At 42.3% G+C, this 15,745-nt stretch overlaps 1 protein-coding gene across 1 annotated transcript in view; it reads right to left on the bottom strand.

The window, feature by feature from the left end:
- The window catches only part of DIAPH2 (diaphanous related formin 2), a 924,369-nt gene extending 920,385 nt beyond the window's left edge, over positions 1-3,984 (bottom strand). The window contains 1 exon segment of the mRNA XM_032619577.1: positions 3,568-3,984. Within this exon segment, the coding sequence (XP_032475468.1) occupies positions 3,568-3,702 (135 nt within the window). The 5' untranslated portion in view covers positions 3,703-3,984.
- Positions 3,985-15,745: the final 11,761 nt, after the last annotated feature.

Raw genomic sequence — 15,745 nt, 5'->3', positions numbered from 1 at the left:
AAATACTCAGGAAGTTATGTAAGAACCAGAACATTAACTTCTGTTATTTCAAGTTACTAATGTGACTCTACTATCTAAACCAAAGCCTTCAGGAATTATACAGAAACACAAAGTCAAAATGCAAAAACATCAAAGAATGTTAAGCCACTCTACACCATGGTATGTGTGTGAGGACTGCTGGTTCTACCTTAACACTAGCCTCTATTAATGGTTAAGTCACCGCCTTAAAAACATGGGATTTAGGATGTCCCCTTCATGACACTTCTAGAGCTCTCTGTACTACTTGAGTTGACAAAATACATTCCATGGTTGACATCAAATTACTAATTAAGATTCATGCTGTTTGATGACATGCTACAATCTGGGCCTAACCAGATAGTTACATAAAATACAAAGCTCTACTACTAAGGCATTATCCAAACTGTGATGAGTCCAAAACAAGGTTGCCTTCATTAAAAAGAACCAAAATAAAAGGGTCATTATGAGGATGCACAGATGAAGAAAATGGAAGTAAGCTTTGTCAAATTGATTTAATTAATCTCAAGCAGAAGTCGTTAAGAGTCCTGAAATGTCACTCTGAAAAAATTCCAATACCCATCAAAAGGTTGAGGATATAAATGAAAGTAGTTCCTCTCTATAGAAAACATGCCTTCCTTCTCCAGTTTCCCAGAACAATGAGAAACTAAATGAAAACAACTGAATCACAAGCCTTATACTGTACGTATCCACTATACCATAGCTATCAATTTAAATTTTGTATGCAGTAAAAACTTTCATTTTAGCTAATACTATATAGATGTGTGTAATTAACCGCTTACTCCCAGACGCACTATCTTCAATATCTACCACTCGTGTGGTCAGTGTTATTTCCCTTCTCCCTTGTCGGTGACCTCCTCCTCTCCCCGGTCTCTTCAAGTGGAATCAACCGGCATTTCCTTTACTCTCTCTCTGGTAACCCAAAAGTTCTTATTCTTCTATAGGAGACATATGCCTTTGAGAAACTGATGAAAACTATGAGGCCCAGAAACCTGAATGTACCTACATACACTCAAATTTTTTCATATGACTTCAGTTTAAGAACCCTTATCCCCCATAATCACCTACACAAATAATTTCTACTACCATATGGCTCTCTTTTACAATCCCCCACAACTCCTTTACACACACACACAAACACAATTAAGGACTACTACAGTGGTTAACAACATAATACTCAAAAGAATAAAATTTAGTCTAGGTAAAGCTTTATTTTACCAGCAATATTTATTAAGAATCCCAGATGAACTCCTCTCTACATGGCCTTAGAACATGTTGAGCACTTCAATAAGACAACTCAAAATAAGGAGTAAGGCATTTACTTTAAAAGTTTTCCAAGTCTTATTATTTGGTCAACTTTCTTGCCTTAAAATGTGCTGAAATGTCTTCCTAAATTTATGTTTATAAACTCTGACATATCTGCTTGTAAAATCATGTAAGGCTCAAAAATTATTTTGAGTACAAAAGCAATTTCCCATTGATATTCACAAACTCTTGGATTCAAATACTTGTTCTACTATATCAAGCTATACTCAACACCAAATAGTGTTAGCTAGGAACTGAAAGTAATACCATCTCATAACTTTCTAGTTACCTTGTCAAAGCATAAAAGATGAAATAGGACAAATGACCAAAAGGATGGGAAGAATAGAATCAAGGTGTTATTACTAACAGACAGAGATAAGTGCTTTTTCTTGAGCTCACACATCCTAAAAGTGGAAGGCTCTTGCTAGATGCACCAAACTCTTTGTGGAAACTATCAGTTCGCTTTTACTTTTGCTTAAACTTTTAATCACTGTTTAAACCAGTTTTGTACTGGATCCAAAAAGAAAAAAGAAAGAAAGAAACATGATCACTCTTTTACCGCAAACTGATAAAATTTCAACATCAGGATTTTTAAATACATTAAACTTTGGTAATACACTCGCAAAACTTTTCTAAGTTTTATAACAGGGGCACCCATTAATCCCATTAACCCCCTGCCAGTATAGACAATTCACAAAGAGCTTGTGACTTAGTTCCTTCACTTGTAAATACTTGGGGGGGGGGAATAAGAGGACACATCAAGTAATTCTTAATTTGCCGCAAGTTAGGGTGGAATTGATGAGACTTTAGACTGGTTGTTTTATTCTACCCCACTAGGTCCCCTTCCACATAATGGAAGGCTACATATTTCCTGCAACGATAACACTTCGGTCACTGTTTTCCAATCTGGACCGTTCATAATTGAAAGGCAAACAGCAGGCAAGGGAGAGAAGCACAACAGGTACATACCAAATGGCCAGATACCTAAGAAAAGGCTATAGTTATATGTCACTGCTTCCTTCCTTATTATAATCAAGTTGCTGGTTAAAACAGAAAACTAGATATGCAACATGGGGCTTGTGCTCCAGACCTAAACGAAGAACCTTCAGACAGAGTATTTGCTGAATTTGTGCTAGAAAACCATATCCCCTCTGCCACCCAAATTAGAAAGTTTATTGATAAACGTCTGCCTAATATTTGACAGTGTTGGCAAAAATAGTCTTTGGCCAATATACTGTAAGAATTTGACCTGTTTTTAAGTTTCACTATTATTAAAACATTTTCCTATAAGCTGAAGGAGAAAAAAAAAAGAGGAACCGTTTTAACTGATGAGTTGAAGACACTCCAGTATTTCTCAATCTAATACCAGGCCCCATAGATTTCATTCCTCTGCACATGAAGTCAGGGGCAGGAAATGGACTGCTCGCCACTGGGGCACACACTCTCAGGACGGGGAGATTTGTGCGGTCTGCCTACTGCTTTTGAGCGTTCTTAATCAACTAACTGGAAGTACTGGCCGACTCTGACGATTACACACACGACAGTTGGTGTTACCTCAGCCAGCCTCTAACTCCCACGCTCCCCCCACTCTTCCAAAGAAATGTTTCTTGGAAGAGCACATGGAGAGGCAAGGGGGAAAAAATCATGTAGGCGCCTCTTCCTTAGATATCTTGTCAAGTAGAAAGACTGGGGGCCTACGTTGTGTTTTTTGTTGTTGTTTTGGGAATTTTTTATTCGGTTGGTTAATTGGTTGTTTTGGGGTTTTTCTGTAAGTCTATGGGTGAGCTCCCAAGTAGTGGGACTGAAAAAAAGAGCTAGGTTCCCCTGCCCGAACCCTAAGCTTTAAGAGGCAAAAACCCAGCAACTGACAAGGGTGGGAGGGGAATGGAATCGCGCAAAGAAGGTTCGCGCCCACAAGTTAGACAAACAACAGCCCCTACCCGGTACTCGGGGTCTCCCCAAGTTGGGGTGGGGCCTTTCTCCTTCCCGCACCGCCTCCCGGGCTGCCAAGAGGGAGAAAGGGGTTAAGTGAAGAAGGGGGTGCTCTTCCGCCCCCACGCCGTCTCCGCGCCTCGGCGTGGCCGCTGCTTTAGCGGCTCCCGGAGTTGTACAGCGAGGTCGCGGTCACCCTTGGGAGGGGGCCCCGGGTCCCCCCGTGTTCAACGGCAGGAGGATCCCGGGGCTCTCGCTGTCCCCAAGGCCGGCGGGGGCTGCGGGAGCACTCACCAATTTAGGTTTGTTTTTCGTTTCCTCTTCGTTGGCGGCCCGGTTCCCCGCGCTCCGCTTGTTGCTTCGGCCCCCACCGGGTTCCTCGCCGCAGCCTCCGGCGCCCGACGCCGCCGCCGCCCCGGGCTGCTCCATCTTTCTCCGGCCCTGTCACCTGTGCCCTGGAACCCCACCTCTCCTCCACTGAGGAAGCCCCTCGGGGCGGTCCCGCTGCCCCGCGTGGATTTGGCAGCACCTCCTCCTGGGAGGAGGAGAGAGTGGGTCTGCCGAGTTCACGTCCCCGGGGCTCCCGACGCGACAAGCCGTTGCCACTACTCTGCGCTGGGGCAAGCCCTGCCCCCGAGCGGCTGCAATTACCACGGTCGCCGCCGCCGCCACCCTCAGGGTGGTGTTTAGGGTGGAGGGAAAGTAGGTGCCTATCTCTTTAAGAGGGCCTCCGCACACGTGATTCATCAAAGTGCCCGCAGCCCGCCGCCCGGGCGCAGAAAGCTGCTTCCTACTCCTGCTGCCGAGCCGGCCGGGCTACTGAGCATGCCCGGCACGGCGACAGCTGCCAAACTAAAGGACTTTAAGCTGCGGTTAAGCACTGATTTCCCTTCCTAGGGGCCTAGCGTGAAATGGGAGGGAACTAGCCAGGAGAGAGGAGGTGTAGCCCATTTTACAGATGGGGACACTGAGGCCCGGCAGGATTCACGTGTGAGTTTTACCTGAGTCTCCGCTTCCACTCGTGTAGGCCAGAGCACCTTTCCCGGCTGGCCGAGGCCTCGCTGGGGGTGTGGTTGTGCTCCACTCCGTGGGAGGGGTTGATTGGCAAGGCAACTAGCATCCTGTAGGAAAACCCTCAAGGGGAGCGCTGATTAATTGCCTAGACAGACTACGGGTGAAAGTGGAAGAAGTGGGTGCTTTCTGTTGCCATGATTGCGTTGCGACCAAAGAAATACAGTCGTTCCTTTATTCCCAGGCTGCCAGGTAGTAGAAGCAGCAGGCGCCCACTGCTTAATCCCAAGGAGGTGTAAGGCTCTTTAGCCAAAGCACCTATGGAGAGCTAACAATTGGATTGAGTGCTATTTTCAGTTTCCTGAGCTACTTTAGGTTTATAGTTGTTGTGGGGAGCGAATAAGATCATGTGTGTCAAAGCTTTGTTAAAAATGTAAATCTCTAGACAAATGCTAGGTGATTTGGTGCAGCAGCAGCAACAGGGCACCGCTGGTATTCGTAATCTTTCTTCCTGCAGTTGTCAGGAAGAGGCCCACGCCGCTTTAAAAATAAAGTTCACATTGAGAACATTAGCGGGGCCGGGCAGAACTTGAATGAACCACCATCATACAATCTAGAGAAGCTACCTGAAATGTAAATTTAGATACCAGGTCTATAAACATGCTCATGTGCCTGTTATTCAGGTATCTTCAGGCTATGACCCTTTTGCCCTTCTCCCCTTCAACCTAACTTCTGCTATGCCGAAGCTAATATGTTTATGAACATATTTTTTGAGAGTGCATTAGGATAAATTTGACCATGCTGTAGGTGTGATTGTGATGAGGCAATTAACTTGGAAAGTAGAATAAAAAGAATGTTAGACATCTGAAAGCGGTCTTAATCCTGGCTTTGCCATCGTCATTAACTTTCTTTTTAATCATGCAGATGGTAAACTACCCAAGGACAGCAGAGAAGAGGGAATACATGCTCCCAGACAGGATGGGCAAGGAGTCCTAAGGTAAATTTGCTTTGTTGAAGTTTCTGTTTGACTTAAAATTTGATGTATATTCTGAATTTAACTCACTACACACACACACACACACACACACACACACACACACTCACGTGTGATTTGAATTACTTAAATGCCCCCCCCTCCTGAAAAATGGCATAGAAGTGGTTGCTGCAGTAAGATGTGACCTGGTTATCCACTGCTTTCACGTAATTCCTGTTTGAGAGATGTGGGTGTGAGCCATAGCTGAGTAACCCCCAAGCTCAAATGTTGCTTAATAATCTGCCCAGTAGATCTTTATTGAGCTCCTTAGAGTATACCAGGTGATATCCAGAGTGCTGTGGGTTAGGAGGATGAAGCTCACAGTCCTGCCCTTTAGAACCTCCTAGTCTACTGGGAGAGGCCAGTTGTTAATGACTGTGCTTCATTGCAACACATAGGAACAGGGAGCCCAAGGAGCACATGAGGGGGGTCACCACCGGAGTGCCAGAGACTCTGGGACACCTTACCAAAGAGGATGATGTTTGAGCTGAGTCTTAAGGGTCTGACTGAAGACACTAAGTATTTGTTGACAGCCTACTAAGTGTTTGATACCCTGCTAGGCATTGAGGTTCCAGTGGTGAACAAGACGGATGTGGCTTGCTCTTGTGGAACTTTCTGGCTATCGGGAAGGATATTAAACAAAAAAGTATTGAGCAATTACAAGGCAAAAAAGGAGAGTGAAGAGCATCCCAGGCAAAGGAAATGACCATAGCATGTGCAGAGACTCTGTGGTTAAGAAATTGAAGGTGACGGATAGGGGCTGCTCTTGGCAAGAGAAGCAGAACAGATGAGCAGCTTCCAGATCATGAAGGTCCCCACTTGTAGATCTCATTGGTCTGGTTTTAAAAGCGGTGAAGGCGTTGTAATACAAGTGACTTCTGTTTTGAGTGTGTGAATATTTGAAAATGGATCAACATTATTTTGAGTGTAAGGCTGGGTTTCACCATCCTCAGGCCAGGTGAAGCTACATTTGAAGTCAAATGAGAGGTACTTGTAAAAGATGCATAATCTGTACTGCAAAAAGTGAGAAAGTTTGTCCCTGAGATGGCTTACATTTGACTTTATTGTGGTTATCTCAGCCCCATCTTAATTCTGGCTGTTTTCTTTTCAGCATTTTGTTCCAGTTACTGTAAACAGTCATTACAAACAAACAAACCAACCCCCTTCCTTCAAATACCAGGGCCTCTCTTGGAAGCTAACACACAAAAGGAGCCAGTGGTCCCCTGCAAGGACACTTTGTCCACTGATTATGAACCAGGCACCTCACCAAGTGCAGTCCTAGGGCTGATCCCACTACATTTCTTTATTTTTACCTTCCTGGGACACACAAATGGGCCGGTGGATGGAGAGACATCTTTTCTCTGATGCTGCAGAAAGAAGAAGGCTACTACCATCAGTTGGGACTTCAAAAGTGTGTGTTAGACCCGCTGACCTTGTAGTCTCTCCCTCTGGCCTCTCATGAGTTTAGCACCCGGTTAACATTAAAAGCCAGCCCTGGGAAAAAAGAAAGATAAAAGGCTGCTAGGCTCTTTCTTCAAACTGATCTTAGAGCCATCCATTACCCCAGAGGTTTCTTTTTATTTTTTCAGTTGGGGTAGAGTTGTTTTACTATGTTGTGCTAGTTTCTACTGTACAGCTAAGTGGAGCAGAGTTCCCTGTGCTATACAGCAGGTTCTCATTATTTATCTGTTTTATACACATTAGTGTACATATGTTAGTCCCAATTCATCCTGGCTTTCTGTGTCTCCCTTCTGCTACGTGTTCTCCTCTAAATAATCTGGGCCATTAATAGAGAAATTAAAGCCAACATGGATTAGACAAAAGTAAGAAATAAACACCTCCAAGGTTATGGAAAAATATTTATGAATTAAAGGTTGCCTGAGAATAAATAAGTATTTATTAAGCACATACTACACGGGCAACACCAAACTAGATGTCGTGCGAATAAAAAAGTACCAGATGTTCTGCTCTAAAGGCATACATGTCTTCCTGAAGAATCTCCTGTTCTGCAAAATTATACACTAAAAATAACAGGGCTTCTGGGGAAAACGTGGTTAGGGAAGGTCACTTAAACCCAATGCAAATTTGTAATCAGAGCACTAATGTAAACAATAACCATCCTAATAAAAACACTCAGGAGGTTGAATCTCCACTGGCATCTGCACCCAGCATCACAGCCATCAATTCTTGGTAGCCTTCACGCTTCCTCTTTCCCCAATGTGAATCCTCAAGGGCATTTACTTTTAATAGATGCCATTTTCATCAGAATTAAAAATCTAATTGAGGAGTAACCAACTTTTTAGAATCACACAGTGAAAGGTCTTCACAGCTTCATTATCAGTACTCACAGCTTCACCAGCTAGTTTAATGTGATGGGAAATTTAGAGGTTGTTGAAATCACTAAACCAGTCACAAAAAAGGGGCAGTTTTGTGCAGGCTTCTTCTTCTTTTCTGAAAGTCTTCATATTGTGAAGGCTTCTCTTTAATTGTGAGAAAGCTGGCTCCTGATCACGTCAAAACTTAAAGTGCTAAAACACTTCACACGTGAACCAGCTGGCCTTCCACCTAATTTTAATGACACCATTCTCCTATTTACCAATCACTAATGTGCTATTTGTGGTACACAAACCCTTGTAATGGAACAGAGTGTAAAATATAAATTCTTTGCCATCAAAGTTATAAAATCTGCTTGAGAAAACAAACAAGGAAACGAATGTGTGGAACAGTAAGAGCAAATTGGCTGCCTAATTCAGAGGTCCTGACCCAAAATTCAGGATAATGTGGTGAAGGGGTGAGATTTGTCAGGCCTAGAATAGAAGAAGAAGTTTTCAAGGAGAACTTGAACTGCCAAGGGCTGAAGCAGAAATCATACTTGAATAGCCAAAGCAAAGAAAGGAAGTAAGGAAAAGACAACATATGGAATGGCCTGGAAACAATACTGACCAATAATGTAGAGGGGCCAGTGGGGCTTGAGTAGAATGGTGAGAACATAGATGTTGAATAATAGTAGGAAACATGGTTCTCCCCATAGCGTTTGCCCAGTATGTAAACAGATTTAAATATAAGACATAATAGTAGTGACTGATAAGGATATTTAGCAGGAATGTTGTAAAATAAAGGAATATTTTAAGGAGCTGGTCTGGCAGTGGTATGCAGAATAACTGGACACTGATTCTCCAACTTATTTTTCTCTCAGTGCAGAATTTTTTTCCCCCAAACAAAACCTTTACAGAAGCTCAGTATGTACAACAGATACAAATCTAGCTGACCTGTTTGAAGTTACTGTGGGAATGGAGATTTCAGTCCTCATGACCGCTTGGCTTCTCTCTTATCCTCTGAGGCGACCCTTTGAGGCACCAGTGCTGAACTCTAGCTAAAACTAGATAGAGTCCTGCTGGATAAAGTCATGAGGATCAGAGCTAGAGTAGCCCCAGAGGAAATAAAGAGAAAGGAACGAATCCAAGAGATGTTTAAAGGAACACACTGTTCCTCTCCACAGATTACATACAGGAAACAAAGGGAATGAAAAAGTAAACAAGAATTACTAAAACGTTGGCCCAAGGCAATAAAAACCTAGTAGTAAACTGGGAGATAGTATCTTAACAGGTACTTGTCATTGGCAGGCAGAGCCAGACCAAGGAGCCTGATACCCAGACACTAAAGAGACTCATTAGGTCAGGACAGGAAAGCTAACAAGGTTCCTGTAGTCACCAACGGAAAGAGTCTGGAAAGGCTGGTAAAGCAGAAGGTTGTGTAACAGTAGGCAAGAAGGCAGACAGCTAAACTCTGGAAGTCTAACGATGGATGTCCTGTCAGGCAGGCAGAGAATAGAATCCAGTCTGGTGGCAGGCACTAACTAGGCAGAGAATGAAGCAAGCAGTACGTAGTAGGAATCCAGTCAGGGGGTTTGGGATTAAGAAACAAATGAACAATCCCTTAAGAGGTCTGGAAAAACAGTGCTAAACAAGGCAGCACACCAAGCCTAAATGAATCGGCATGTCAGGTGAAGTCCACAAGAAAAGGCAGAGACAGGTGAATAAAAATGGCACCCAAGAGACCCAGTTACTTCAATTGGTCTGTGAGATCTAAGTAGGACCGGAAGCAATAGGCCCACTGGATGCTAAGCCACCAGACTACTGAAATACTGCTCCTCAAATCCTCTCTGAGTAGAAGCAGGATTGGTCCCAGTAGAAGAAAAGTGGACAACAAGAAAAGGCCTGGAAACAGTAATGACCAATAGTGGTCACTTACCTGGATGTAAAGGTTAATGTGTTGAGTTGTGATGATTACAGGGTTTGGTGTAGCTAAGACATAGCCCAACAAAAATCAGTCTAAGAGATAATAGTGCCAATGTCTCCTTTTGGGGAAAATGTTGAGACTGCTAGAGACTGAGAATTCCCAGATTTGTGCTATTTATGGTTTTATACAGTATGCCGAAAAGCAACCCTTTGAATTTTATCTGGAAAATATGCTTCTAACAAAGAACAGACTTCCTGTTCTACATTAACCAAAGCCCCCAGAGTGCTTTTCAAGAGTGGCTTAACAGATCATAAATGGCAATTGTCCAATCTATAAGTTACTAGGACATAAATGTAGTAATAAACAGTGAGAGAAAAACGTTCGGTTTGCTTGCTAAATTATGTGGATCACAGAAGCACACATTGGTGGTTATAGGGATGCTATCTATTTAATGAAATTGAGTTTTTTTTAAATCAGTATAAACAGTCTCTTGAAGATGAGTATAGTTCAAAATTGAGACTACAATTATGCAATTAAAATTGATTGTCTCTTTTACTTTGTGGTTTGTGTTTATTTTCTGACCTTTTCAAAATATAACTAACTACATGAAAATTAAGGAATACATGTTTGACATCTGTAAACAATAAAAACATTTTCATATCTGGGCATCAGTAGTTAGGCAAGTCTTAGAAATAGGTTTATTTTTGTTTTACATATTCTCCCACATAAATTTTAACAGCTTTATTGAGATATAATGCACATAACATACAATTCACCTTTTTAAATATACAATTCAGTGGTTTTTAGTATATTCCCAGAATTGTACAACCATCACTGCAATCAATTTTAGAATTTTTTCATTGCACCAGAAAGGATCCCTTCCTTAGCCATCTTCCCTCCCCAGTCCTCCCAAACCACTCCTCAGACCCCCACCTCAACCCCTAGCCCAAGGCAACCACTAATTTACTTTATGTCTCTGTAGATTTGCCTATTCTGGACATTTCACATAAATAGAGTCATACAATATATGGCGTTTTGTGACTGGCTTCTTTCTCTGAGAATAATACTTTCAAGGTTCAAGCATCCCACATCAGTTTTTATTTGTTCATTATTACCTATTTTTTTCTTGGATGCAAATACAGATCAATTGTTTAAGCCACCTCCCCTGTTATACACACAGTGACATACACCTACTTAAAATTCCAAAGAGTTGACATTTTCACACAAACACCAACCTTGCCCCTCCTTTCCTGGCAAAACCAGGAGATCTGGGGTTTGATTTTCCTATACAGTGATATAACAGAAGAATTTATTTCTGACGCAGGGCCTAATGTTTTACGGAAATGACCACAAGCACCATACTTAATCAAGTATACATTATGTACCAGAATAACTCTTAGAAGTTTACATAAATGAATTCAACAGAGAAACCCAGAAACCAATTACATTAAGTTGTGTTTTAACTAATACAGTAGCAGAGAATATATAGGTCTTTACTTTCAAGTGTTCCATTATAACATTTTAGAAGCTAAAATGTACATCAGATTCATTCAGGAGGTCTTCTTTGAGATTTGTACATGAATTTTTAAGAAAATTTTTGGGAAAGACTTTTCATCATTGGATGATTAATTGAAAACTAGATTCTAGGATATCTATTTTGCTGCTACTTTTATTGTATTTATTTATTTTCTCAAGTAGCCCTGTATCATTGGCTTTCTGCTGCCTTCAAAACAGAAAGGCTAATGTGAGCTGCCGTATCATCAGTACTAGCAGCTTCACCTCACACCCTGACATTATACAAGGGCAGACCTGCCTCTAAACTCTATGAACCAACCCTGATTTGCATCAAAATTTCCATCCTTTAATCCCTCACCATGTTGTTGCTTTACACCATCAAAATGCCTCAAAGCCTTGGCTTTGATAGTGGCCAAATTCAAAGACACACAGGGCCAAGCTTGATCCTAAATCTACAGAATAAATCTTTTCCATCACAGGCACAGCCGTGTGATAATATATAACTGTTATTAAAAGATTGCTTTTTTCCCTTTTATACTATTTTCGATTATTAAAACTGTAAAGTAATTAGATTTTATTTTAGCTAGTATATTAGAACTTATACATATAATTTTAATTAAATAATATATTAACACATATTGAGTAGTAACTATATCTAGGGCATGGTGCTAAGGATAAGTGACATACACTATGAATGATCTCAACGGCCTTAGGATGTAGTCAAGGCAACTGACAAGTAAGTATACATTTAACTGCAAAAGAATGTTACAGAAGCATATAGGAGGAAGAGAATAGGGGAAGTTTCATGGAAAAGCTGGACCTTTAAGTAGTATCCCAAAAGTTGAAAATTAGAGAAAAGGGCATTTGAGAAAGAGGGAACAGCATGACCTACAGCATAGAGAAAGGAAAATGTGGGCTGAGTTTGGAAACTGACTAGTCATCTAATGGGGCTGGAGGGTAGGTTTTGTAATTGTTTAGTGGGAGATAAAGCTGGGAAAGCACAATGAGACCAAGGTGGGAAGTCTTAGAATGCCATCCTGAACTCTGAATTTATTATTTAAGCTGTGGAGAGTCATGAGAGATATATGAACAGGAAAAACACATGAGTAACCCTATGTTTTAGGGAAATGCTCTGGCCTTGGTATGTAGGATGGTTGTAAGATGAGAAACTAGAGGTGGGGGATATATTAGGATACCACTTTCAAAAGCAATTCTCTCACTGGGGAATAAGTATGTTAGCTCAACCTGAGTGCCAGCAATAGGAACCTGACATCATGTAGGTATCCAAGATAGTCCAGAGAAGGAGGAACTAGAAGGATGAGCCAAGGCAAAATCTGCTAAGAATAACCAACGAGTCAAAAATAAATAGGGAATTCCTTGGTGGCCTAGTGGTTAGGATTCCAGGCTTTCACTGCTGTGGCCCAGGTTCTATCCCTGGTCGGGGAACTGAGAGCCGGTGCGGCAATCAATCAGTCAATTAATTAATGTAAAAATGCACAGGACTGGGACTTCCCTGGTGGCACAGTGGTTAAGAATCCACCTGCCGGGCTTCCCTGGTGGCGCAGTGGTTGAGAGTCCGCCTGCTAATGCAGGGGACACGGGTTCGAGCTCTGGTCTGGGAGGATCCCACGTGCCGCGGAGCGACTGGGCCCGTGAGCCACAGCTACTGAGCCTGCGCATCTGGAGCCGTGCTCCGCAGCGAGAGGCCGCGGCAGTGAGAGGTCCGCGCACGGCGATGAAGAGTGGCCCCCGCTTGCTGCAACTGGAGAAAGCCCTCACACAGCAGCGAAGACCCAGCACAGCCAAAAATAAATAAATAAATTTATAAAAAAAAAAAAAAAAAAGAATCCACCTGCCAATGCAGGGGACACTGGTTCAATTCCTGGTCCGGGAAGATCCCACATGCCGCAGAGCAACTAAGCCCGTGCTCCACAACTACTGAGCCTGCACTCTAGAGCCCGTGAGCCACAACTACTGAGCCTGTGTGCCACAACTACTGAAGCCTGTGCACCCTAGAGCCCGCACGCCACAACTACTGAGCCCACATGCCACAACTACTGAAGCCCACGCACCTAGAGCCTGTACTCTGCAACAAGAGAAGCCAATGCAATGAGAAGCCTGTGCACTACAATGAAGAGTAGCCCCCCACTCACCACAACTAGAGAAAGCCCGCATGCAGCAACGAAGACCCAACACAACCAAAAATAAAAAATATAATAAAATAAATTTTAAAAAATTAAAAGAAAATGCACAGGACTAAAGTCTCCATTAGACTTGGCTTGTAGACCCAAGAGTTTGTAAGGTAGAGTCAGGATCGTAGGGAGAAGGTGTCTTAAGAAAAAAAAGAGAATCAGTAGTAAACAGCCTGGAGGCATCCATAGCCTAACTTTATTGCTTGGTGGATATGAGATGCATGGATGTGTTGGGCTGGTTCAAGCGACCAGGGGCAGTTAGTTAGATATTTCGATGATAATCTCACGATAATAAGACCACAAATTGGGGCAGTAGAAAAGAGAATGGAAAGATGGGAACAGATCTCACAGGTAATAGTTCCAGGATTTGATGACCTGTTATAGGCAATAGGGGAATGGGAAAAGTAGAAGATAATTCTGAGGTTTCAATACTGAATAACAGGGAGAATGATAATATTGCAATGCAGATTAGGAATCTAGGAGGAGAAGTACACTTGGAAAATATAATACTGAGTTATGTATGAAAGAAACCACATTTCAGGTGCCTGCAGAAGGAAATGGCATTAGACATTAGGTCTGGTGTTTTTGAGAAGGTTTGGAGACAGACATGGAGATTTACAGTCATTTACATAACTATTAGGTGAAGATGTGGCAGTAGGTAAGATAATCAGGGAAGAGAGTATAGAGGGTTATGGGAAGCAAAGAAAGAAGTTTGTTGAAAGCTCATTTTTAAGTGTGGACAGAGGGAAAGAAATCATCCAAGGATATCACTTAACAAAGTTTACTACTCCTGGTAGGTTCTTTGATTTCAGTACTGAGTGACAGGGAGGGTCGTGATAGCAGGATACTAGAATGCAGATTGGGAATCTGGGAAAAAAAAACATTTTTGATATTGGATGGTGGGATGCTAAAAAAACATTCGGACAGGTAGGATGGGATCCAGGAAAGTACAATGACACAGAGGCCAGACATTAAAGAGATGGTAGCCAGCAGAAAAGTCAGAAAGGATGAAGCCTTTGGTGATAATAAATACAGAAACTGGGAAACTGATGAGCAGATTTCTTCTTGGAAACAATACCCACTTGGAAGACTATACACACGTTAAAATAAAGCTAATGTTGCTCAGAACTCCACACTTGAGATGGCTTTCAGAGACAGTTCATCAACCAAACAATAAAAACAGTCTAGTTTCTTCAGAGAATGCTCACTCTTGACATACACATGAGTCTCTTTTGGCTTCTTTCTCTCTTGAATCCTCTCTTTTCTCTCTTCCCTCCTTTCTCTCCTTTATTCAGCTTAGTTCATTATCTTCCCCCTCCTGCCAGATGTAGTAGTTCTAACCCCCTCACTGCTTCATGAAAGTCTCTGCTGGAGTTGGCTTGTGACCAGACACAGGGTAGAGGGACTATGTAAGGTGGAGGCTAGGTCCAAGGAGTCAAGTTGAAGCTAATAGCCAGGGGGAGCAGTACTCAGAATGTATCAGAAAGGAGACTGCCTGCCATATTTTATTTGTGTGCTGGAAGCCTGCTCTAAGTGCTAGAGGTTTATATCATGTAAATTACATTAAGTTAAAAAATGCCTAGATGTATCTTTATATATTAAAAAACATACACAAAGCATGCAGATAGATAGACACATAGGTAATCCTTAATTTGTCCTGTTAATGTATACACATGCAAACATATCCAAATTAATAATGACAGAGAGAATGAGTATGAATATGAGAGACCACATTCCTTTTGGTTATTCAGGAGTAGGTTGCACCTCATTTTCTAAATTTATTCTTCCTCTCAGTTACTTCTAGAAAGCTGAACTAGCTTAATTTGGACAGCAAGCTACATTTTAGAAATACGTTTCAGAGGCTTTAGCACATAAATCTTACATCTTGATTCTGAGTTCTTACCTCTAGAGAGCACAGTGAGTTTCTACCTTTAGAGTAACCCAAGATCAGGGGCTCTGATTTAAAGACTTGCCTCTGGGTGATGGTGGCATATCCAGAGAGTTTACCATGTGGGCCTCAGAGGTCAGGATTCTTAGCCACACCTGCCAGCTTTGCACATCAAGGCAGTTCACAAGAAAGGGCCTAGTGGACAAGCCATAGAGATAGAATGGTGATCTGTATGAACAGTGTTGATCTAGAACAGTGGTTCTCAAAGTATAGTCCCCAGAGCAACAGCATCAGCATCACCTGGAAGCTTGTTAGAACTGAAAATTCTCGAGCACCAACCCAGACCTACTGGATCAGTAGCTGTATGGTGTAATCCAGCAATTCGTGTTTAACGAGCCCTCCAGGTGATTCTGATGCATGCTCAAGTTTGAGAACCACTGGGGTAAAAGAAAACAAATCATGAGCCAGAGGGTTATAGGACAGAAGAGAGAGAACAACAAGGTACCAGCAAGGGAGATGGAATTGAATGAAGGAGGGGGAATCCTGAATTGTACCTCTCCGACTGCCATCCCAAGAACACTTCCATTCAGACGT

Source organism: Phocoena sinus, chromosome X, assembly GCF_008692025.1.
Source record: "Phocoena sinus isolate mPhoSin1 chromosome X, mPhoSin1.pri, whole genome shotgun sequence".
In the NCBI taxonomy this organism is placed as follows: domain Eukaryota; kingdom Metazoa; phylum Chordata; class Mammalia; order Artiodactyla; family Phocoenidae; genus Phocoena; species Phocoena sinus.
Note: the sequence above shows the minus strand (reverse complement) of the source record. Positions and strands in the feature narration are given on the sequence as shown.